The sequence below is a fragment of the Podarcis filfolensis genome (genome assembly GCF_964270895.1).
Source record: "Podarcis filfolensis genome assembly, chromosome: 12".
NCBI classification, from domain to species: domain Eukaryota; kingdom Metazoa; phylum Chordata; class Lepidosauria; order Squamata; family Lacertidae; genus Podarcis; species Podarcis filfolensis.
The window spans coordinates 53,971,049-53,994,960 of NC_139614.1; the positions used below are offsets into that span (position 1 = coordinate 53,971,049).

General features: G+C 48.4%; 1 protein-coding gene and 1 long non-coding RNA gene across 2 annotated transcripts in view; one reads left to right on the top strand and one right to left on the bottom strand.

The window, feature by feature from the left end:
* The window catches only part of PTH1R (parathyroid hormone 1 receptor), a 125,605-nt gene extending 108,606 nt beyond the window's left edge, over positions 1-16,999 (top strand). Inside the window, exons 8-13 of the mRNA XM_083579802.1 lie at positions 2,409-2,469; positions 3,099-3,165; positions 8,532-8,626; positions 11,352-11,493; positions 11,609-11,650; positions 13,883-16,999. Of these exons, the coding sequence (XP_083435928.1) occupies positions 2,409-2,469; positions 3,099-3,165; positions 8,532-8,626; positions 11,352-11,493; positions 11,609-11,650; positions 13,883-14,245 (770 nt within the window). The 3' untranslated portion in view covers positions 14,246-16,999. The remainder of the gene's footprint in view (positions 1-2,408; positions 2,470-3,098; positions 3,166-8,531; positions 8,627-11,351; positions 11,494-11,608; positions 11,651-13,882) is intronic.
* LOC310746357 overlaps positions 1-23,912 on the bottom strand; it is a 123,626-nt gene that overhangs the window by 68,168 nt on the left and 31,546 nt on the right. The window lies entirely within an intron of this gene.

Here is a 23,912-nt window from a genome sequence, read left to right on the forward strand (position 1 = left end):
CGGCCGACTCAGGTGGCTTAAAAGAGGATTAGACAAATTCGTGGGGGAGAAGGCTGTCAGTGGCTGCCAGCCAGGATGACTCTGTCTGCCTCCACAGTTGCAGACCCTTCAGGTGTCCCTATTTTCCAGGGAGAGTCCTGGATTTGCAGAAGCCGTCCTGGTTTCTGATTTGATTGTGGAATGTCCCGCTTTTCCTTAGAACGTCCCTGTTTTCATTGTAGAAATATTGGAGGGTATGGAATATGACGTCCCTGTTTTCATTGAAGAAATATTGGGTGGTATGGATAGGATGTCCCTGCTTTCATTGAAGAAATATTGAAGGGCATGGATAGGACATCCCTGTTTTCATTGAAGAAATGTTGAAGGGCATGGATAGGACGTCCCTGTTTCCATTCAAGAAATATTGGAGGGCATGGATAGGACGTCTCTGTTTTCATTGATGAAATATTAGAGGGCATGGATAGAACATCCCTGTTTCCATTGAAGAAATATTGGAGGGCATGGATAGGACGTCCCTGTTTTCATTGATGAAATATTAGAGGGCATGGATAGAACATCCCTGTTTCCATTGAAGAAATATTGGAGGGCATGGATAGGACGTCCCTGTTTCCATTCAAGAAATATTGGAGGGCATGGATAGGACGTCCCTGTTTTCATTGATGAAATATTAGAGGGCATGGATAGGATGTGCCTGTTTTCATTGGAGAAATATTGGAGGGCATGGATAGGACATCCCTGTTTCCACTGAAGAAATATTGGAGGGCATGGAATAGGACGTCCCTATTCTCATTGATGAAATGTTGGTGGGTATATGCAGTTGGAGGCAGCAGTGCTTCTGAAAACCAGTTGCTGGAACCCACACAAGGAGAGCTCAAGCTCATGTTCTCCTCCCTAGCTTCCCAGAGGCATCTGGTCGACCACTGCAAGAAGAGTTTGCTGGACTAGATGGGCCATTGGTCTGATCCTGCATGCACTTCTTAGGTTCTTAAGGGAAGGGAAGTGTCTTCTCAGTGGCCTTTTCATTCTGACTGGGCATCTCTAGGACGCTGGATGCAGAGACCCTCCTGCAGAAATAGTCATGGTTCTTTGACCCCCCCGCAACCTCAGGCCACTGCCCCTCTGAGTGCACCTATCTGGTCATTTGGCCCTTTCCATGGTTCATTCCAGTTATGGAGAGGGGGGAGGCAGCTCAGGGCCTAGCAGTGCCCCCCTGGCCAGCTTCAGCTGAGATGACCTGACCTTATAGGACCTGCATTGTACACACTGTGTTTATAGACTGGAGATGCACAGCGCATGCAATGTGGATGCTATAGAAGTCAATTTCGGCGGTGCCACCCGTTGAGGTTTTCTGGAAACTGGGCAGTGCATGTGTCTGGGTGTGCGAGAGGGGGCCTGATCAATGGAGAACGTAGAAATACAATTTGTGCCCACGAGCGCCGCTCTTTTCAGTGTAAGGTAAAGGGACCCCTGACCGTTAGGTCCAGTCATGGTCGACTCTGGGGTTGCGGTGCTCATCTCGCTTTATTGGCCAAGGGAGCCGGCATACAGCTTCCGGGTCATGTGGCCAGCATGACTAAGCCGCTTCTGGTGATCCAGAGCAGCGCACGGAAACGCCGTTTACCTTCCTGCCGGAACGGTACCTATTTATCTACTTGCACTTTGATGTGCTTTCGAACTGCTAGGTTGGCAGGAGCAGGGACCGAGGAACGGGAGCTCCCCCCATCGCAGGGATTCGAACTGCTGACCTTCTGATCGGCAAGTCCTAGGCTCTGTGGTTTAACCCACAGCGCCATCCGCGTCCCTCTTTTCAGTCTAAGCAGCAGCAAATAGAAACCCTCCAGGTCTCTGCCCCAAGGAGCTTACACATGTAAGGGAGAGGTGTCAACAGAGGGACAGGAGGAGAGATGGCAGCGAGGGAGGACTATGCAGTTTTTTGCTTCAGTTTTGCCTCTGAGGGTGGGTCGCTCCCAGTGGTACCAGTGGTTTGCCTGCCCTGGGTGCCTGCAACCCATGCTACACCACTGGAGGAATGTTTTCACCTGGCACCTGAAGATGTGAAACAAAGGCAGCAGGCAAACCTCCCTGGGAAGAGCACTCCCCCAATGGGGAGCCACCACAGAAAAGGCCCTGTTCTCGTGTTGCCGCCCTCTGTGCCTCTCGTGGAGGAGGCACATGAAGGAGGGCCTCAGATGAGGGTCTCAGGGTCCGGGTAGGTTCATACAGGGAGAGGCCATCATTTTGCTATTGCGGCCCTGAGCCGTTTAGTTCCACACAAAATGAAAACACGTCAAACTACTGAACTAGATGGACCCTATGGTCTGACTCAATATAAGGCAGCTTCCTATGTCTCTGCAAAGTGACACTATAATTCCCCATTTTCACCCGCCTCAATTCCTTTTCTCTTCCAGGGCTCCCTGTTGTGTTTGTTACATTCTGGGCGACGTTAAGGGCGACGTTTGCAGACACAGAGTAAGTCCATAAGCTACTCTTTCCCTTTCTTAAAAAGCCCGGGGTTCTATCCCAGCTCTTCTGCCTAGACACTGAGGTCCAGCTGCGAGGGCCTTCTGGTGGTTCCCTCACTGTGAGAAGCTAAACTACAGGGAACCAGGCAGAGGGCCTTCTCGGTGGTGGCCCCCGCCCTGTGGAATGCCCTCCCAGCAGATGTCAAAGAGAACAACAACTACCAGACTTTTAGAAGACATCTGAAGGCAGCCCTGTTTAGGGAAGCTTTTAATGTGTGACATTTTAATGTATTTTTAATCATATATCCAACACAAAAACACAGTGACAATTTGTTGTTGACGAAGGGCAGCTGGATACATATAGGGCCCCATTACCTTCAGTAGCTCAGGGCCTCATCAAACCTAAATCCGGCCCTGGGGCCGGCTCACCCAAGAGGCAACTGCCTCGGGCGGCAGAATCCATGGGGCAGCAGAACTCAGTGTAGATTTTGATACCTCTCTTGTTCCTGAAGTCAATCTTCACTTACTCCTTCTTCCCTGGCAGGGGGTGGGGGGCACCGTTTTGTGGTTCGCCTCAGGGGCCAAAATGCCCTGACTCTCACTTTGGCCTTGACGGCGTCCCTCTTTCCTCCCCAGGTGCTGGGATTTAAGTGCTGGCTACTTCAAATGGGTTATTCAGGTTCCTATCCTCATAGCTGTCATGGTAAGTCGAGAAGACTGGCGTCGAGAGAGGAGGAGAATGGGAGATTCTTAGTCTGGGAGGGGGGCTCGAGAGCAAACAGGGGGTGGGAGCAGGATGCAGCCAGGAACAGTGTGAAAGTTGTTGTTGTTGTTGTTGTTATTATTATTATTATTATTATTATTATTATTATTATTATTATTATCATTACTTATTGAGTTTGCAACGTTCCTCTAAGCGTTCACCGTGGTTTCTGCTTATTAAAATGATGCACTTTCAAGCCAGGTACAGTGGTACCTTGGTTCTCAAATTTAATCCGTTCCTGAAGTCCGTTCCGAAACCAAAGCGTTCCAAAACCAAGGCGCGCTTTCCCATAGAAAGCAATGCAAAACGGATTAATCCATTCCAGACTTTTAAAAACAACCCCCAAAACAGCAATTTGACATGAATTTTTGTATCTAACGAGACCATCGATCCATAAAATGAAAGCAAGAATCAATGTACTGTTGTTGTTGTTTAGTCGTTTAGTCATGTCCAACTCTTCATGACCCCATGGACCAGAGCACGCCAGGCACTCCTGTCTTCCACTGCCTCCCACAGTTTGGTCAGACTCATGCTGGTAGCTTCCAGAACACTGTCCAACCATCTCGTCCTCTGTCGCCCCCTTCTCCTTGTACCCTCCATCTTTCCCAGCATCAGGGTCTTTTCCAGGGAGTCTTCTCTTCTCATGAGGTGGCCAAAGTCTTGGAGCCTCAGCTTCAGGATCTGTCCTTCCAGTGAGCACTCAGGGCTGATTTCTTCCAGAACGGAGAGGTTTGATCTTCTTGCAGTCCATGGGACTCTCAAGAGTCTCTTCCAGCACCATAATTCAAAAGCATCAATTCTTCGGCGATCAGCCTCCTTTATGGACCAGCTCTCACTTCCATACATCACTACTGGGAAAACCGTAGCTTGAACTATACGGACCTTTGTTGGCAAGGTGATGTCTCTGGTTTTTAAGATGCTGTCTAGGTTTGTCATTGCTTTACCCATGGACTAGAGATGCTCTATTTTCAGAAGGACCATCAGTCAGCAGCAGATGCCTCCCATTCCCAGCTGCCTGTTAGCCAAAAGGCTTTGCACCTGGGACCAGAGCAATATTCCCCCTCTCCAATGACCTCCAGCCCTCTCTCCTCTCGTGAGCCTGTTCTGTCTGTCTGTCTGTCTCTCACTCGCTCCAGGTCGGACAGAAGCCCCGACAGCAAAAGTGCATCTAAGAACATCTGCGCTAACTGCAATCTGAACATCTTGCACTCATTTCCGTAATGTATTCCGAGTGCAGAACAGCCGATCTCTCTCTCTCTCTCTCTCTCTCTCTCTCTCTCTCTCTCTCTCTCTCTTTCTTTCTTTCCTTCTTTCTTTCTTTCTCACTCCGAGGAAGCCTTTTCGGCTTCGACACAGAGAAACCTCAGCCGCGGTTTTCTTCGCTCTGCTGCAGAAGAATTCTCCCCCTTTCCCTCCCTTCCTTACCCCAGGGCACCCTGAAAACAAAAGGAAACAAAACAAAACTTGACAGGAAAGAGAGGTCATGTCGGGTTTGCAAAATCTCCCCCCAAAATGTTTTTGAGCTATTTTTTTAAGGAAATTTGCCAAAAAATCAACACTTCTGGCATGGGTTTTCCCGGACATTTTTACCGATTTTCTGAAAATCCGCCCGGACGCTGTTTCTAACAGATGAATCCTAGATAAGTCCTGGAAATTCCAGACCTATGGAGCCCTAAGTCAAGGCTACCAAAGTGACTAAACGCTAGGTGGACCACAGCTCAAACACTGAATAGGAACATTTGCAAAAATGGTCCATTGCTCTGGGATTTTCTCTGAAGAACATTAAACCTTCATCCCATCTAAATCATTGTCTTCTCTTCTTTCTTTTCTTTTTTTTAAAGAAAATCTTTATTATTTGTCACATAGACAAATATACATGAGTTACATAACATATAAAACAGAAAACGATACAAATGAATAGAAACAATAAATTAAGAAAAGATAAAGGAACAAACATTAAAAAGTACACTTACATGACAAATTAAAACATGTAACTTCCAATAGTTCTCATTATACTACTTGTGTTATCTGTATTCTTTGCACAGATTCCTATTATTTTGTCTTATACGTGTATATATGATCCACTAATATATTTTATATCATTCTTGGTTAACAGTATCGCTCTATTTCTGCAAGTATCTTATTATTCGTACAATGCATTTTTAAGTATTCCTTAAATATTTTCCATTCCCTATATATCTTCTGGTTTGACACTCCTCTAATTTTTCCAGTGAGTTTTGCTAGTTGCAGGTATTCTATCACGAGAGTTTGCCACTCTGTAATCGTTGGTAAGATTTCATTCTTTCAATTTCTTGCCACTATTATTCTGGCTGCCGTGATTGCGTAAATCATTGTCTCCTCTTCATTGGACCATAAATTGGAAAGGCTTGTGGGCCCTGGCACTTCGCTGCACTAATCCTGCCAGATTCCTCCGTTGTCGTCCCGTCTCTTCCACCCTGCCTGGATTTCGAAGCATCCTTGTGTGGTCCGGGCTGTTGGCAACTTCTCGCGCCAAGGAAAAACCAGCAAGGAAACAGACCGATGAAGAAAGTCAGAACATAAGAAGAGCGCGCAGGATCAGACCTGTGGCCCATCTTGTCCAGCACCCTATTCTCACAGTGGCCAACCACCAGGTGCCTGGGGGGAACGCACAAGCAGGATTCGAACACAAGAGCCCTCTCCCCTCCTGTGGTTTCTGGAAGCTAGTATTAAAAAGCATTGCGTGGCGAGTTCCCAACTCCTCCCAGTGGAAATAATGACACATGACACAATTATTAAGGTCAATAGGATAAATAAGGCCACATCTTTATTGGTTACAGGTGATGAGCGGTATTGGCTTAGACATTGGTCCTATCCGACTATATCCGACTTCAGCCAGTCCACTTGAAGTCTGGGAAGGGTTAACCACCAGTAGGCGGAGTCCTGCTGATGCACATTGACTAGGAACTCCCCCGGGGTCACCGATAGGGGGCGTGGCTTAGGCCCTCACCTCCCCAGGCTTTGGACAGGGCCACGCCCCCCGGAATCCTTTATCGGACTACCCTTCAATGTGCAGGGCAGGTGACGGCCCTATCGCCCCTCTTTCCATCTACAGAGCAGTACCAATGCCTAACCGCCAATACCCAGAAAGTTCTGACGATTTGCTACAAGGTAGGCGAAAACCAAGTGGCTGGTGCCAATTTGCCAAGTGGAAAAATTCCTACCAGGCCCCTCAACGGCGACCAACCGAGGTCCATAGCAAGGTCAAAGAACGAAAACCTTATAGGGTGGGAGGGTGGGGAAAGCAGGAACAGCTGGTATGCGGCAAAGAGGGAGATCCCCGGCCGCGTCCTGCCTTAAATAGAGCTGGCCACGCCCCCAGAGCCTGCTGATTGGCTGGCCTGGAGATGACACGGTCAGGAATCCCCCCAATCATGCAGGGGCTGGGGCCGTGAAGCCTGCAACCCCACCTCCTCCGAATGGCGGAAGTGGCATTGCTGTTTCCAACTGTGGAGGTATAGTCATCCTAGCTTAGTAACCATCAATAGCTCTCTATTCCATCTAAATTGGTGGCCGTGACAGTTTCCTGTGGAGATGAGTTCCATAGTTTAACTATGCGCCGAGTGAAGAAGGACTTTATCTGTCCCGAATCGACCAGCATTCAGCTTCCTAAGTTCTAGAGTTATGAAAGAGGGAGACAAAGCTTGTGCTATCCACCTTTTCCAAACCAGTCTCCCAGATTTTCAAGGTGTAAGATGAACACGTGGAATTTCTGCAAAGCTCAGGGAGGCTAATGTCACACATACCAAGTGCAGCCTGACAATAAAATTGATAAGGACCAGTTTGTTGTTGAATCGTTTAGTCGTGTCCGACTCTTCGTGACCCCCTGGACCAGAGCACGCCAGGCACTCCTGTCTTCCACTGCCTCCCACAATTTGGTCAAACTCATCTTGGCAGCTTCGAGAACACTGTCCAACCATCTCGTCCTCCGTTGTCCCCTTCTCCTTGTGCCCTCCATCTTTCCCAACATCAGGGTCTTTTCCAGGGAGTCTTCTCTTCTCATGAGGTGGCCCAAGTCTTGGAGCCTCAGCTTCAGGATCTGTCCTTCCAGTGAGCACTCAGGGCTGATTTCCTTCAGAATGGATAGGTTTGATTTTCTTGCAGTCCATGGGACTCTCAAGAGTCTCCTCCAGCACCAGAATTCAAAAGCACCCATTCTTCGGCGATCAGCCTTCTTTATGGTCCAGCTCTCACTTCCATACATCACTGCTGGGAAAACCAGAGCTTTAACTATACGGACCTTTGTTGGCAAGGTGATGTCTCTACTTTTTAAGATGCTGTCTAGGTTTAGGAAGACCTTAACATTGGTTGTTAAAGGGGGGAAATGACTCTAGATAAGGTACAAGGAGCATTCTGGCAGGTTCAGTGAAAATTGCCTGAGTAAAGTCGCATTTCAAGGACTCTGGCTGGATGAAGAGATGGGATGATGGGATGGCAGATGTTGGTTGGCCCAGAGGCTGGAACAGCCAAGATGGCTTGAAACATTTATTACGTTCAGAGACCAGCTTGAGAAACACAAATGGAACTACAATCCCAATAGCAAAACAAACATTCGAAACAATATATAGTGGTACCTTGGGTTAAGTACTTAATTCTTTCCGGAGGTCCGTTCTTAACCTGAAGCACCACTTTAGCTAATGGGGTCTCCTGCTGCCGCTGCACCGCCGGAGCATGATTTCTGTTCTTATCCTGAAGCAAAGTTCTTAACCTGAAGCACTATTTCTGGGTTAGCGGAGTGTGTAATCTGAAGCGTATGTAACCTGAAGCGTATGTAACCCGAGGTACCACTGTACAACAATGGATTTTAAGTTTAAAAGTGCGATAGGCATAGAAACACATAAAAACTTTAAGATGGACTACCTTAGAGAAATGACCCAGAGTCACCTGTGGATCCTAGTTTGGGAATTTTCTTAACAAACGAGATTGAATCAGGGGATGGTCTGCGCCTACAGATCTGTGCGCAGAATCTGGCGAAAATCCGGGTCGTCTTATGGTCTCTGCCTAACCAAGATGATTTATTTTTTCCTATAAATGATGTATAATAATGCAAAGCTTTTTTTGCAAACTCTTTGGACTCTTCTCCTGCAATGCATTACTGAATAAAGTCTGACCAGTTGGGGAATGGATGTGACCTTCCTCGAACCCCCCACAAGGGGAATTTCTCCCACAACAACTGACCCTTTTAGTAGTAGAAGCTGGAGAGGGGTTTGAAGAGGCCTCTCTCCACGGCAATATTTCAAAATGCTTTGTCTCTCTTTCTCCCCCAGGCAAATTTTATCCTTTTCATCAAAATTCTCAGAGTCCTCGCCACCAAACTCCGAGAAACAAACGCGGGGAGGTGCGACACGAGGCAACAGTACAGGTAAGTGCTTGGGGCTGTCCTACACTGCAGGGAGGTTTCGGAGAAGGAGAATGTCCACAGCCTATACATATAATGGGAGCTATTAAGACAAGGATGGGGAACTTATAGACTTCCAAATACTGCTAGACTAAGACATTGGTCATTGGCCATGCTGACTGGATCTGATTGCAACTGGAGTCCAACAACCCCTAAAGATGCTCTGTTTCCCAGTCCATGCACTACGAGACAGTATGGTGGTGGTGCTGGCAAAGCCTCTGGCAGCGATTGGCTGAGCTACCCTGATGTCACAGAAGGCAGAGGTTCCATTGGCTAAACTGCTGAATTCTTGAACCTTTCCCATTCATTTGCCTATTATTATTATTATTATTATTATTAGAAACAAGTGGTGATGTGGGTTAAACCACAAAGCCTAGGACTTGCCGATCAGAAGGTCGGCGGTTCGAATCCCCGCGACGGGGTGAGCTCCTGTTGCTCGGTCCCTGCTCCTGCCAACTCAGCAGTTAGAAAAGCACGTCAAAGTGCAAGTAGATAAATAGGTACCGCTCCGGTGGGAAGCTAAACAGCGTTTCCGTGCGCTGCTCTGGTTCGCCAGAAGCAGCTTAGTCATGCTGGCCACATGACCCGGAAGCTGTACGCCGGCTCCCTCGGCCAATAAAGCGAGATGAGCGCCGCAACCTCAGAGTTGGTCACGAATGGATGGTTGAAGGAGCTAGGTAAGTTTAACCTGGAAAAGAGGAGATACGAGAGTCGCTACCCCAAAGGTTGTCACATGGAAGATGGAGCAAGCTTTTTTTTCCTCCCCTGCTCCAGAGCATAGGACCCGAACCAATGGATTCAAGTTGCAAGAAAAGAAATTCCAACGAAACATTAGGGAGAACATTTCTGATGGTGAATGGACTCCTTTGGAAGGTGGTGGACTCTCCTTCATCAGATATTTTTAAACACCTGTCGGTTAGTCATCTGCTGGGGATTCTTCAGCTGTGATTTCTGCATGGGTTGAAAGCTTTAGCACAAACTTTCTGAAGGCAAGAGCTGTTTGACAGTGGAATGGACTCCCTCAGGAAGACGGTGGACTCTCCTTCCTCAGAGGTTTTTACAACAAGAAGCTGTGATTCCTGAATTGGAGGGGGTTGGACTGGATGAGCCCTGGTGGTCCCTTCCAACTCTACAATTCTATGAACTTCCTAGCTCTCTGCCACCTACCAGCTAAGCCGCCATGTTGGTTCTTAAAAGGGTCCTCCTGCAAGCAGATCTCTGCTCAGCCTTAACCGATCACAGCTACATCTCAGTAATCCTGGCTAAGCTAGAGGTCCGCATTCGTCAGATTGGCCGAGTTTGTTTAGAAGAAAAAGAAGGGTGGGGAGGGAAGAGGGAACCTTGAGAACTTGGAAGGAAAATGTTTAATTTAAAGCAGGAGGAGGGAATTTGCACCAGCTGCCATTGGCAATAAAAAAAAAAATGCCAAGCCTGGTTTTCCAGCCTCACCGAGGCCTATCATCTACCTATTGATTTATTACACGCTATTTGAGGCTTGTTACTCATTATGGTTTTGGAGGCTCTTGGCTGTTTTGTTTTGCTTTTAATGATGTTTTCCTCAACCTCCAGCCCCGTCCGCTGCCGCTATTCGCTGCAGAAGAGGCTGGGCCTCTGTGCGGCTGGTGCCCCTTAGTAATTGCCTCCATGCCGCAGCAACCGTTGGCAGGGAATTTCCTGTTCCTCCCTCTCCCTCCTCCCTCTGTCAGCATCATTTCCAGTCAGTGTTCCTTCGGGGAGCACCGCTCCTGAATGGTACCAGATGTCCTCATCCACTCAGATGTTCTGAGGCGCTTTCTGCTACCTTTGCTCCCAGTACGTTTCCGAGCACAATTCAAAGTGTTGGTGCTGACCTTTAAAGCCCTCGGTCCAGAATACCTGAAGGAGCGTCTCCACCCCCATCGTTCTGCCCGGACACTGAGGTCCCAATCCCAGATGTCCTAATTTGTCTCCCACACTCTGGACACCCAGAATGTGGGATCAAAAGATGGACTTTTTTCATTCCACGCTGCGGCATGAGTCAATTGGCTCACACCAGAATGTGGGACCAAGAATAGAAGTGAAAACCTACCTTGTCTCTGCCCATTGCTACTCTTAGTGCTGACCTTGAAAGCCATAAAAGGCCTCGGTCCAGTAGACCTGAAGGAGCGTCTTCACCCCCCATCATTCAACCTGGACACTGAGGTCCAGCTCCGAGGGCCTTCTGGCGGTTCCCTCACTGCGAGAAATGAGGTTACAGGGAGCCAGGCAGAGGGCCTTCTCAGTGGTGGCGTCTGCCCTGTGGAACACCCTCCCGTCCGATGTCAAGGAAATGAACAACTATCTGAATTTTAGAAGACATCTGAAGCAAAGATTTGATCCAAGGTGGGAAGAGTGCACCCAATTATTCCCTCCGCAGTCTTTACAACCCTGGACAGCATTGTTTTTTCCCTGACCATGCAGCTCCCAAACCACACACAGAGACCATAAGTTAATACACTCTCCACAGTACAATGGTAAAATGCCATCAGCAGCTCCTTAATTATTTTTCCAGAGGATTCTCAGAAAATATAACCTCTGCTGTGCTCTCTTCATCAGGTCTTTGCTGTTTTCTCCTCACACCTGGATGTCGGTATTTCATTATGGTTCGTGGTTTGGAAACAAATTCAGCTTCTCGTAACGTTTTCCCTTTCCTCTCTGCTCTCTTCTGCAGGAAGCTACTGAAATCCACCCTGGTCCTCATGCCTCTTTTCGGAGTTCATTATATTGTTTTTATGGCTATGCCGTACACCGAAGTGTCAGGGATCATCTGGCAAATTCAAATGCACTATGAAATGCTCTTCAACTCTTTCCAGGTACGGCGTTCTCTGTCCGTGTTCTCTTCCAAACTCAGAGGATATTTGTGCTTCGGTGAAATAGCCATGTCCTGAGTCAACATTAATTTGTTGTTTTTCTCCTCCTCTTTCCTAGGGGTTTTTTGTCGCCATTATCTATTGCTTTTGCAACGGGGAGGTAAGTTTCTCACAGCCTAAGTTACATCTTCCAGAGCACAATGTGGGTGTGGATCATTTTCCTCCAATCTTCCAGGGAGAAGTGCTGAGTGGGTTGAAAGTTTGAAATGCTCCCTAATATTTGTTTTTTTAAAAATACTATCTCCTGATATTCAGAGAGGTAGATCTCAGGAGGCAAAAATGGGGAGGGGGGACAAACCTTTAAGAATCTGTCTCGTTGAGTTGTGGTATAAGAAGTTAAGCAATCTTGCCACTGCTGAAAGGATAACCCTCGAGATTGCCAGGATGAAAGGAAGAGCCAGCAGAACTATTTTGCAGGACTTTAAACACAAGATAAAAACGGTGACCTATGCAACTCCTTGTTGTTGTTGTTGTTTAGTCGTTTAGTCGTGTCCGACTCTTTGTGACCCCATGGACCAGAGCACACCAGGCACTCCTGTCTTCCACTGCCTCCCACAGTTTGGTCAAACTTACGTTAGTAGCTTTGAGAACACTGTCCAACCACCTCGTCCTCTGTCGTCCCCTTCTCCTTGTGCCCTCCATCTTTCCCAACATCAGGGTCTTTTCCAGGGAGTCTTCTCTTCTCATGAGGTGGCCAAAGTATTGGAGCCTCAGCTTCAGGACCTGTCCTTCCAGTGAGCACTCAGGGCTGATTTCCTTCAGAATGGATCGGTTGGATCTTCTTGCAGTCCATGGGACTCTCAAGAGTCTCCTCCAGCACCAGAATTCAAAAGCATCCATTCTTCGGCGATCAGCCTTCTTTATGGTCCAGCTCTCACTTCCATACATCACTTCTGGGAAAACCATAGGTTTAACAATACGGACCTTTGTTGGCAAGGTGATGTCTCTGCTTTTTAAGATGCTGTCTAGGTTTGTCATTGCTTTTCTCCCAAGATGCAGGCGTCTTTTAATTTCGTGACTGCTGTCACCATCTGCAGTGATCATGGAGCCCAAGAAAGTAAAATCTCTCACTGGCTCCATTTCTTCCCCTTCTATTTGCCAGGAGGTGATGGGACCAGTGGCCATGATCTTCGTTTTTTTGATGTTGAGCTTCAGACCATATTTTGCGCTCTCTTCTTTCACCCTCATTAAAAGGTTCTTTAATTCCTCCTCACTTTCTGCCATCAAGTTTGTGTCATCTGCAATTCCTTACCTGCACCTAAGAAAGAAATATAGCTCTCCTAAATGATGTGTTCGTTTAACATATCTGTGCAGAATTGCACTTATTGTACAAGCATCTTGTCTCTGATGCCTGGATAGCTCAGTTGGTTAGAGTGGGGCTTTGGTAACGCCAAGGTTGCAGGTTTGATCCCCGTATGGGACAGCTGCATATTTCTGCATGGCAAGGGGTGGACTAGATGATCATGACGGTCCCTTCCAGCTCTGCAATTCTATGGTGATGGTCTGCTTAGGTGAAATAGCCTTGGTCCATGTGCTGAATAGTCCCTGGTCCTGAATGGGGTAACTGTGCCCCTGAAGGAGCAGGTGCACAGTCTTTCTGGACTCACAGCTGTCCATGGAGGCGCAGGTCAATTCTGTGTCCAGGGCAGCTGTCTACCAGCTCCATCTGGTACACAGGCTGAGTCCCTACCTGCCTGCAGACTGTCTTGCCAGAGTGGTGCATGCTCTGGTTATCTCTCACTTGGACTACTGCAACGCACTCTACGTGGGGCTACCTTTGAAGGTGATCCGGAAACTACAACTAATCCAGAATGCGGCAGCTAGACTGGTGACTGGGAGCGGCCACTGAGGCCATAGAACACCAGTCCTGAAAGACCTACATTGGCTTCCAGTACGTTTCCGAGCACAATTCAAAGTGTTGGTGCTGACCTTTCAAGCCCAGTATACCTGAAGGAGCATCTCCAGCCCAGACACGGAGGTCCAGGTCCGAGGGCCTTCTGGTGGTTCCCTCCCTGTGAAAAGTGAGTTTACAGGGAACCAGGCAGAGGGCCTTCTCAGTGGTGGCACCCGCCCTGTGGAACGCCCTCACATCACATGCCAAGAAATAAAACCAACTACCTGACTTTTTGAAGACATCTGAAGGCAGCCCTGTCTGGGGAAGTTTTTAAGTTTGGTGTTAAAAACTGGGGAAAGTGGCTGGATAAACCCAGCCAGGGGTATAAATATTATTATTATTATTATTATTATTATTATTATTATTATTATTATTACTGTGTCCTTGTGTTGAATTTTTATTTTTAAGTAACAACCTTCTCTTTCTCCTCCTCACCAGGTTCAAGCAGAGATCAAGAAGTCGTGGAGCAGATGGACGTTAGCACTTGACTTTAAGCGGAAAGCTCGCAGCGGGAGCACCACCTACAGCTACGGGCCCATGGTATCCCACACCAGCGTGACCAACGTCACTGCGAGAGGCGGGATCGCCCTGCAGCTCAACTCGAAACTCCTTCCAGGAGCCCTCAACGGACACCGGAACTTGCCGGGATACGTCAAAAATGGCTCCATTTCGGAGAACTCTATGCCTTCCACTGGACCGGAACAGTACAACAAAGATGAGGAGTATCTCAACGGGTCGGGACTCTACAACGGAGACCGGCCAACGGTCCTTGTGGAAGAGGAAAAGGAGACGGTGATGTAAAAGGGTGGGTGGGAGGAATGGTCAGACATCCAAAGGATAAGTGACCCAGGAAGCACTGGGTGTTCATAGGAATCCCCGGCCAGTCACTGAATGCCGAGGTTCTTCAGACATTTTTCCCCCGGTTCTTCGGAACGAGGTGTCGAGTTCTGCGGGGAAATGCAGGTCCGCGGTCCGATCACACACACACAAACACACACAAACGTTTGTTCCCTGGCTTGCTCTCTCACTTTCTCACGGTGTTCATGAAGGCAAGGGCTCTCCAGACCCAGGAGAGCTCGTCATTCCCGGTTAAAATGAAGGAGATCCTCCGAGTTTACAAAGACAGGACTCGTGAGCTTTATCTGCCACTGAAAGAGAAACGGAAGAAGATGTCGTGCGTCATGTTTTGGCACCAAGAGAGTGAAGGGTGGAGCATCATTGTCCGGTGGTGGTGCAAGCTTGCCCCAAGGCCTTCCTGAAAGTGACAGTTTCCCATGTTTATTGGAAAGAAACAGGGTTTGTCATGTGGTCGATTCATCCAAGAGGGGTTCAGCCCAATGAACCCTCATTTCTGGCTGTCGCTAATTGGGGTCTGCTCCCTGGAAGGGCTTTAAATAGTTGTTCCTCCTTTGATTAAGCTCCAGTCCTTGAAAGACCTGGTTGCATGTTCCTACGGGGAGCAGGAAACCCTTCATCTGAACAACGTGGGGTTTTTACTCCCGGTAATTCACTTTAATAACAGCCAAATGGGAGTCGTGGAGGGTCCTTTGTCTGAGCAGAGCTGAAATTTTGAGTGAAAGGAGCCGGTGCAATTGGACGGAAGCAGCCGAGAGCTGGCAGCCCAGCTTTCACGGCAATCTCATCCATTCTGTTTTGTGGGTGGCAGGGGGGGAATCTGTGCTGCCGAATTGTATGTGCTTTTTTGTCAGTTTGGCTGTCAATTTTGTTGCCGCCCGCCCAGCACAAAAGAATCCTGGTAGTCTGGTGGGCACCTCAATCATTCTTGTCCTCTCCCAGAATGATAATTTCCAAGATCCCTGGAAAGGGAATGTCCTTGATAACCAATTTAAATCGGAAATGTAAAGGCACCCTGAGAAACAGTGGGGTCAGGTGGAAGTGAGGAGGGTTTGATAGCAGTGAGGGGTTGAGTTATCCTATGAAGAAGCTTCTTGACTGGCCCATTTTGCAGATCCAGGGTGAGAGGGATGCCTTTGGCCTTCTGGATATTGCTAGACTACAATTCCCATCATCTGTACACACCACTGGCCATGCTGGGGCTGATGGGAGATGTAGTCCGACAGGTTCTGGAGACTCATCCCAGTACTAGATTGTGGGAGCCGCCTTTTGGACCATTGCGTTTTCAAGAGCTGCTGGAGCAAATATCTCTACTGCCCAGGTGGTCCATATTCTCCAAGGATGAAGGGAAGTTGGCTAAAAGTCATAGGAAGGGCAGAGGTGATGGTGCGAAGCAGGGGGGGTGGACCCAAAGTCCCCACCCAGGTTGGCCAAAGGTGCTGCTGGTCACCTCCACCTACCCAAAAAGCCATGCTGAATATCCTACCTCTGCTGTCATAGCACCTAATGGGGACAAATCACAAGACCTTTTTTGACATAGTGGTTCACGGTCGTCCAACAGCAGGGCCGGCCCAAGACAAGATGGCACCAAGGACAAGATGGCGCCCTCCAATTCCACTTGTAGAATCCAATGGGGCTGGCAGTGAACTCATACTTCCAGCACCAACAATGCGACAGCGCATCTCTACCATATTTGGGGCTTCAGTAGGCCATCTTAAGGGGTCCTGAGCAGGCTACCCTGGGGGACTTAGGGGAATGGTGGCAGCTGCTTCCTTGCCCCCAGTATCCTGGCACAGGTCAGAAATTTGTCTATGGCCTTGGCCACTGGCAAAATTCCAACCTGATCTGGCTCACCCAGGTAACCACCACTTGAAAACTGGTTGTGCAAATTGTTTCTCAAAATCTTTAAATTCCAGAGATTAGGGAGCAACTCAACCCCGGCCACATTTACGCAGGCGTTAATCCCACTGATTTCAATGGGGACATCATCTTAGGATCACGGCCCCATTTTGGGTGGGAATGTCTGCCCTGTAGACACCTCTTGATTTTATACCACTTTGATGGTCATGGGCTCCCCTAAAGAATTCTGGGAGTTGTAGTTCAGCATGGAGGCTGAGAATGTTCTGTTTGGGATCCTGGGGCCCTTTCTGAGAACTACAGTCAGAGGGAATAAATCCTAAACCAGATTCAGTATGTAGCACAGATATTCTCTGTGGGCCACAGTCAGGCTCTTTTGTCTTCTCCTTTTGCAACCAAGCCAAACTCCGGAAGTAAAAGATCCCTTTGCTAAACTGCAATTGATGCAAAATTTCCAAACATGCTTAATAATAATCAAAATAATCTTGCATAAAACAATTAGGAAATCCCATATCTTTAAAAAAGCCCTATTAAAATGAGTTCCGTTGATATCCTTCCTTCACTCCCCATGGGAGCAAATTCTCCAGCACCTAAGAGCCTACAGTCTTAGTTATTGTGGGAGAGAGTTAAAAAGACATTTAAAACTGGCTTACACACCTGAAGTGAATTTACCGTATTTTTCACTCTATAAGACGCACTTTTTCCCCTTCAAAAATTAAGGGGAAATGTGTGTGCGTCTTATGGAGCTAATGCAGGTTCCTTGGCTTCAGCGATAGCAACGCAAAGCCTCCGAAGCGCAGAGGGAGCGCTCCCTCCGCGCTCCGGAGGCTTCGCGTTGCTTTCGCTGAAGCCCCTGGAGCGCAGGGAACTCCCGCTGCGCTCCGGAGGCTTCAGGCTGCTATCCGCAAGCCTTCGGAGTGCAGCGGGAGTTCCCGCTGCGGTCCAAAGGCTTGCGGATAGCCGCCTGAAGCCTGGAGAGCGAGAGGGGTCAGTGCACACCAATCCCTCTTGCTCTCCAGGCTTCGCTTCGCTGAAGAGGCGCTGTACAGTTTTCCCTCTCTGCGCAGCGCCCCTTCCGCGAAGCGGGTGGAGAAATGGAATGGGCTCCGGTTCTCCTGCCGCTTTGCTGAAGGGGCGCTGAGAAGAGAGGGGGGAGTTTTTCCTGTTCTCCCCCTCCTATGGTCTGGTGCGTCCTATAGAGCGAAAAATACGGTACCTTAATGAACCCAAGAGCAGATTTGGGGAATAAGGCGTGATGGAGCTGTCCATTGTAAAAGGAAACCATGTCAGGGTCTGTAAGACAGCTTGAAAAGTGCCTTGGTTTTTTTCCCTCCCATCAAGTTGTTTGATTTCTCCTCTCTTCAGCCAGAAGACCAGGAGGGTCAACGCGCCTATTCTGCAATTTTAAAATATAGATATATTGATCCTGTCCCCAAAAGAGGCTGAATGCTGCAACCCGTATCAGTTACCCAGATTTCCACAGTTGAGCTTATTTTGCATAATTTATTCCCCGCGTTTCCTATTTTGCATAATTTATGATGGCACGGCTAGTCATGAGGAAGGGGAGGAGCTAAAATGGTCTGAAGCCCCGCCCACACACCAAAGCTCCACAGCACCAGAAAGCTTATTCGTTCTTCAATCTGGCTTCCGAGATTTTGCTGATTTACCTGTGCATTCTCAGATGTTCACGGCTAGAAACTTGCTCTCTTTTTAAGGAAAGGAAAGGAAACTGAAATCAGCAGGTGGTATCACGTCCTGTGATTAAATCCACACACACACCACACTTCCACAAAAGCACAACACGCAACTGGAGGTCCATTGGGGATTTTTAAAGCAGAGGTTCGGTGGCCACCTGTCAGGTATTCTTCAGCTGTGATTCCTTCATTGTGAGGGGTTGGACTAGATGACTCTTAGATCCCCTTCCAACTTTTAAAGTCTATGATTCTAAGTAAGATTAAGGTAAAGGGACCCCTGACCATTAGGTCCAGTCATGTTCGACTCTGGGGTTGCGGCGCTCATCTTGCTTTATTGGCCGAGGGAGCCGGCGTACAGCTTCCGGGTCATGTGGACAGCATGACTAAGCCGCTTCTGCGAACCAGAGCAGTGCACGGAAACGCCATTTACCTTCCCGCCGGAGCGGTACCTATTTATCTACTTGCACTTTGATGTGCTTTCAAACTGCTAGGTTGGCAGGAGCAGGGACCGAGCAACGGGAGCTCACCCCGTCGCGGGGATTTGAACCACCAACCTTCTGAATGGCAAGTCCTAGGCTCTGTGTTTTAACCCACAGGGCCACCCGTGTCCCTATGATTCTAAGCAGCTGTGAGTTTATACAAAAGCAGCTGGTGATGGAGTTGGGTAGGATTCTATGTCATTGAAACCTGGGTCTGCTTCTGTATTTCCATCTCACTTGCAAGCAGATCAGGAGGTCCTTGGTCGTTCTCCAACAAAATGCAGGGCCACAGCAACCCAAATGGAAGATCTCTTTTCAATAGGAGCTGGGGGCAAGACTTCTGAAAGCTTTCACTGACATTCCATTGATGGTCGACTGTCAGGAATTCTGACAGTGGGAACTGGGTCCCTTCCAACTCTGCAATTCTATGACTTTTCCATCTGTCTTTGGTTTCAACATGTGGAAGGGGTAGCTTAGATGCTAGCCCAACCACAAACATGTGCTACCTCTGAGCGTAAATTCTGATATCCCCCAATATTGCTATTAGGTTTGTTGTTTTCCCCGTTAAATGGAGATGTACCCACAACTTATTCCTGTGGCAAAATGTAGAATGCTGGAGGGACTTGGATTTGGGGCCACTGGCAGACCAGGTGTGCTTTGCTGGTTGCAGGAAAATGGCGGTGTTCATGTCTGCAGATGCAAGCACAGGGTGGGTTTTCCGTTGCTCCTGGTTGTAGGAAACCCTCTGCCATGTGCTTAAGAACATCAGAAAAGCTCTGATGGATCAGACCAGTGGCAACCCTAGTCTAGCATCCTGTTCTCCAAAGCAGGATCTGAGCACAAGAGACCTCTCCCCTTCTGTGGTTTCCAGCACCTGGTATTCAGAAAGATTACTACTTCCAGGCTGGGATTAGACTTCGTTTTTAAACTGCTCCTCAATCTCCCTACAAAGTTTCTAATGTCAACAAGGCAAGTTCAGATCAGGTCCAAACTTGATTCAACATGCATTTGAAATAGAATCAACCTTATCTTCTCTTCCTAAAACGATGGTGCAGACCGCAAGGCAACTGACCTTTGAAATTTGCACGTCTCTGAATTTTGCAATCGAGTTCTACAATCGTCGCTACAGCAAACATGTGTATGATTTGGGGGGGAGTGTGCTGGAAAAAGCCTGTTTTATTGAAAAAATGGCATCCCAAAAGCATGATGTTAGGGGAAATTGCCTTCAAAAACCTGAATCTGTTAGGGGAAGCCGACACCGAAATGCTTTTGCGAGAACTTTCCTTCTTAAAACAAATGTGCAATTAACTGTGGAAAGGCAATTAACTGAGCTGAGGTCTGCAGAAGAAACGAAACAGAGAAACCACAGTGGACAGATTCCACCCAGCCCTAGCGATGAGGGAGAGAGTGTTGGACGTAATTGCAAAGTAGCAAGGGGGGGGCAGTTATATAATGAGAAACAAAAGCTGGAAAGGAGGATCCAGCCCAGGGGAAGCGCTTGCAATGTGTTTGACTTCACACAGCGTACTGAGGGCTAGTCATGGAGTGCAGGGGTGTAACACACAATTTGGTTTTCAAGAAGAGGTCAGGAGTTCTCAAAATTCAGGAGGAGGGGACGAACAACAGTGAAACAACGGTCCACACAGCCATTGCTAGCATCAAATGAAGGGGCATTGCACTCTAGTCAGTTCCTGTTGTGCAATTCAGTATACTAACTTTAGAAGCCCAAGCATTGTTGTTGTTGTTTAGTCATTCAGTCATGTCCGACTCTTCGTGACCCCCTGGACCAGAGCACGCCAGGCACTCCTGTCTTCCGCTGCCTCCCGCAGTTTGGTCAAACTCATGTTCGTAGCTTCAAGAACACTGTCCGACCATCTCGTCCTCTGTCGTCCCCTTCTCCTTGTGCCCTCCATCTTTCCCAACATCAGGGTCTTTTCCAGGGAGTCTTCTCTTCTCAGGAGGTGGCCAAAGTCTTGAAGCCTCAGCTTCAGGATCTGTGCTTCCAGTGAGCACTCAGGGCTGATTTCCTTCAGAATGGAGAGGTTTGATCTTCTTGCTGTCCATGGGACTCTCAAGAGTCTCCTCCAGCACCAGAATTCAAAAGCATCAATTCTTCGGCGATCAGCCTTCTTTGTGGTCCAGCTCTCACTTCCATACATCACTACTGGGAAAACCATAGCTTTAACTATACGGACCTTTGTTGGCAAGGTGATGTCTCTGCTTTTTAAGATGCTGTCTAGGTTTGTCATTGCTTTTCTCCCAAGTCTGTGGTTCTAGTAGCACCAAATTAATGATGGGGCCAGGCCACTTGTGAAAGAAAGCAGAAGAAGAGGGTTCTGGATCAGGCCAATGGCCTATCTAGTCCAGCATCCTGTTTTCACAGAGGCCAACCAGATGCCTCTTTTGTGAAACCAGCAAGCAGGATTCGAACACATGAGCAACTCTCCCCTCTGGAAACTAGTATTCAGAAGCACTGCTGACTCTGACTGTGGAGCAGAGCATAGCTACCCTGGCTAGTAGCCATTGACTACTCTTCCATGAATTTATGTAACCCTCTTTTAAAGTTCTCTAGGTTGGTCTCCTGTGGCAGGGAGTTCCACATGCACTGTGTGAAGAAGGACTTTATTTTATCTGCCCCGCTCTTCTAACATTCGGAGATCCGTTTGCTCAGATTTTCCTCGATGGGAGCGAGTCTTCGTCTTTCTAGGTTTTCCACGTTTGTCACAGGAACAAGTTGACGGGTAACAAGCAGCACTTAATCAGAAGTCTCCCTCGACATAAAGGAATTATTCCCCCCCCCCCACGTCCCGTTGCAAACGCACAGCCCTCTCCTCGCCACCCCAGTCCTCCAAAAAAAGGAAAGGAAAAATGATTTCAATGTTTGTTTGTTTGTTTCACGACAGATGATTTATGATGAATAACATGTGTCTGGAGATGATTGAGCAAAATGCACAAGAATTGTTTACAAACGAAAGACATCCATCCGCAAATAAATGAGAGAAAGAGTCTGGCGTGTGGTCTGTTGATTCTGTAATGGAAAATCGCTGTCACTTGAGATTGAAATGCGGGCGGGAGGGAATGTGGACTGGCGGAGGGGAGGGGGAAAGGGACGAGGTTTTCGGTGAGTTTCCAGCAGTACCTCGCTGGGATCTGCGCACGGTTTCTTCAGATGGCACATTCTGCAAGAAGCGCTGAGCCGTGGTCTGTTTCATAAAACATAAGAACAGAGGGAGCTGCCTTAATACTGCATCCACCCGTTGCCAAACAAACTCCAGGTGCATAGAAGAGTTTTCAGAAAAACCCAGTCCCCATAGCTGTCAACTTACAGATTTGAAAATAAGGGATCAGCAGCCTCACCTGTCCCGGGGACGGTCTACGGGATATCTAACAATCCGGGATAGCAGCGGGAAACGGCGCTGGAATAAGGGAATTTCCCGCAAAAAAAGGGAAGGTTGACAGCTATGCCAATCCCCCCCCCCCCAGAAACCTGAGGGAATGGTTTGACTCCAAAGAAGCTCCACAGATGATGATGATGATGATAAAATTTTATTTATATCCCACCCTCCCCAGCCGAAGCCGGGCTCAGAGCGGTTAACATCAATAAAAGTAACCCAGTTTACATAAAATCACAATCAATTAATTGAAATACAGTGGTACCTCAGGTTACAGACGCTTCAGGTTACAGACGCTTCAGGTTACAGACTCCGCTAACCCAGAAATAGTACCTCGGGTTAAGAACTTTGCTTCAGGATGAGAACAGAAATCACGTGGCGGCGGCACAGCAGCAGCGGGAGGCCCCATTAGCTAAAGTGGTGCTTCAGGTTAAGAACAGTTTCAGGTTAAGAACGGACCTCCGGAACGAATTAAGTACTTAAACCGAGGTACCACTGTACATTCTAAAATCAATTCAAAATCAAATTAATGGCAACTGGGGGTGGAGACACTCCTTCAGGTCCACTGGGCCGAGGCCCTTGAGGGCTTTAAAGGTCAGCACCAACACTTTGAATTGTGCTCGGAAACGTACTGGGAGCCAATGTAGATCTTTCAAGACCGGTGTTATGTGGTCTTGGTGGCCACTCCCAGTCACCAGTCTAGCTGCTGCATTCTGGATTAATTGCAGTTTCTGGGTCACCTTCAAAGGTAGCCCCACGTAGAGCGCATGGCAGTAGTCCAAGTGGGAGATAACTAGAGCATGCACCATTCTGGCGAGACAATGTGCAGGCAGAGAGGGTCTCAGCCTGCGTACCAGGTGGAGTTGGTAGACAGCTGCCCTGGATACAGAACTGACCTGCGCCTCCATGGACAGCTGTGAGTCCAAAATGACTCCTAGGTTGCGCACCTGGTCCCTCAGGGGCAGTCTAAACACGAGGAAGCTGAGAGTAAGGAGGCAGGCAGGTGTAGGCTGGCTGAGAGGAGACTAAGGTTGATAGACCATTGACCAAAGTTCTGACAGCCTCCTCCACGGACTGTACTCCGTTCAAATACGCCAAATGCAGACCAGTTTTGAATGCTTGGAGCTTTCCCTTTCTTTCATGGCTTCAGTAAAACTGTTTGAGAGTCAAGATCTGTGCAGAAGGATCTATGCATCCTCTTCATCCACCCAACCCTCCTCCTCCTACTTAGGATGCATGACCTGAATCCATCTTTCCTCCACAAAGCCTCAAATGTATCCTTAGCTGTTACCTTTGACCAAATGACGGAGATGGAGGAGAAAGGGAGCATTTAAGGAACAGGCCCTGTCACTGAGCTGAGTTTGTTTAACCGTGTGGGGGGGCGTAGTATAAACTCAGCCTCCCCCCCACCTCGCCATGCCCACCGAAAACTGGCTTGGCGCAAAGGGGTTCCTATGTGCTTGTGGCCACAGGTTGGCTCAAAATCTATTGTGGGAAGAGAGGAGTTGCCATTTTGGATCGTGCCCATGGCGCAGCTCGCCCAGAGATGGCCTGCCATCTGCCAGTGGCCAGCAAGATGCCAGCCAGATACCACAGGGTTTTTATTTTTATTTTAAATAGAAGCAGGCTTGTGAAGGCAACATGTTCTGGAGAGAGGCGATTTCTCAGCATGCAACCCGTCTTTATCCTGGGTTGGAATACGTTCTCCTTCTTCCAGTCAAATGCAAAAGCTTCTCTCCATCCAGAGCTGCGTCCCCCAAACCTGTTGGGCCAGTGCCCCCTTGGTTCCATCAATTTGCCCCCAGTGCCCCTTAAAGGTAAAGGGACCCCTGACCATTAGGTGCAGTCGCGGCCGACTCTGGGGTTGCGGCACTCATCTCGCTTTATTGGCCCAGGCAGCCGGCATACAGCTTCCAGGTCATGTGGCCAGCAGGACTAAGCCGCTTCTGGCGAACCAGAGCAGCGCACGGAATCGCCGTTTACCTTCCCGCTGGAGCGGTACCTATTTATCTACTTGCACTTTGACGTGCTTTCGAACTGCTAGGTTGGCAGGAGCAGGGACCGAGCAATGGGAGCTCACGCCATCGCGGGGATTCGAACCGCCGACCTTCTGATCGGCAAGTCCTAGGCTCTGTGGTTTAACCCACAGCGCCATCTGCGTCCCTCCAGTGCCTCTTACCCACCCCTATAA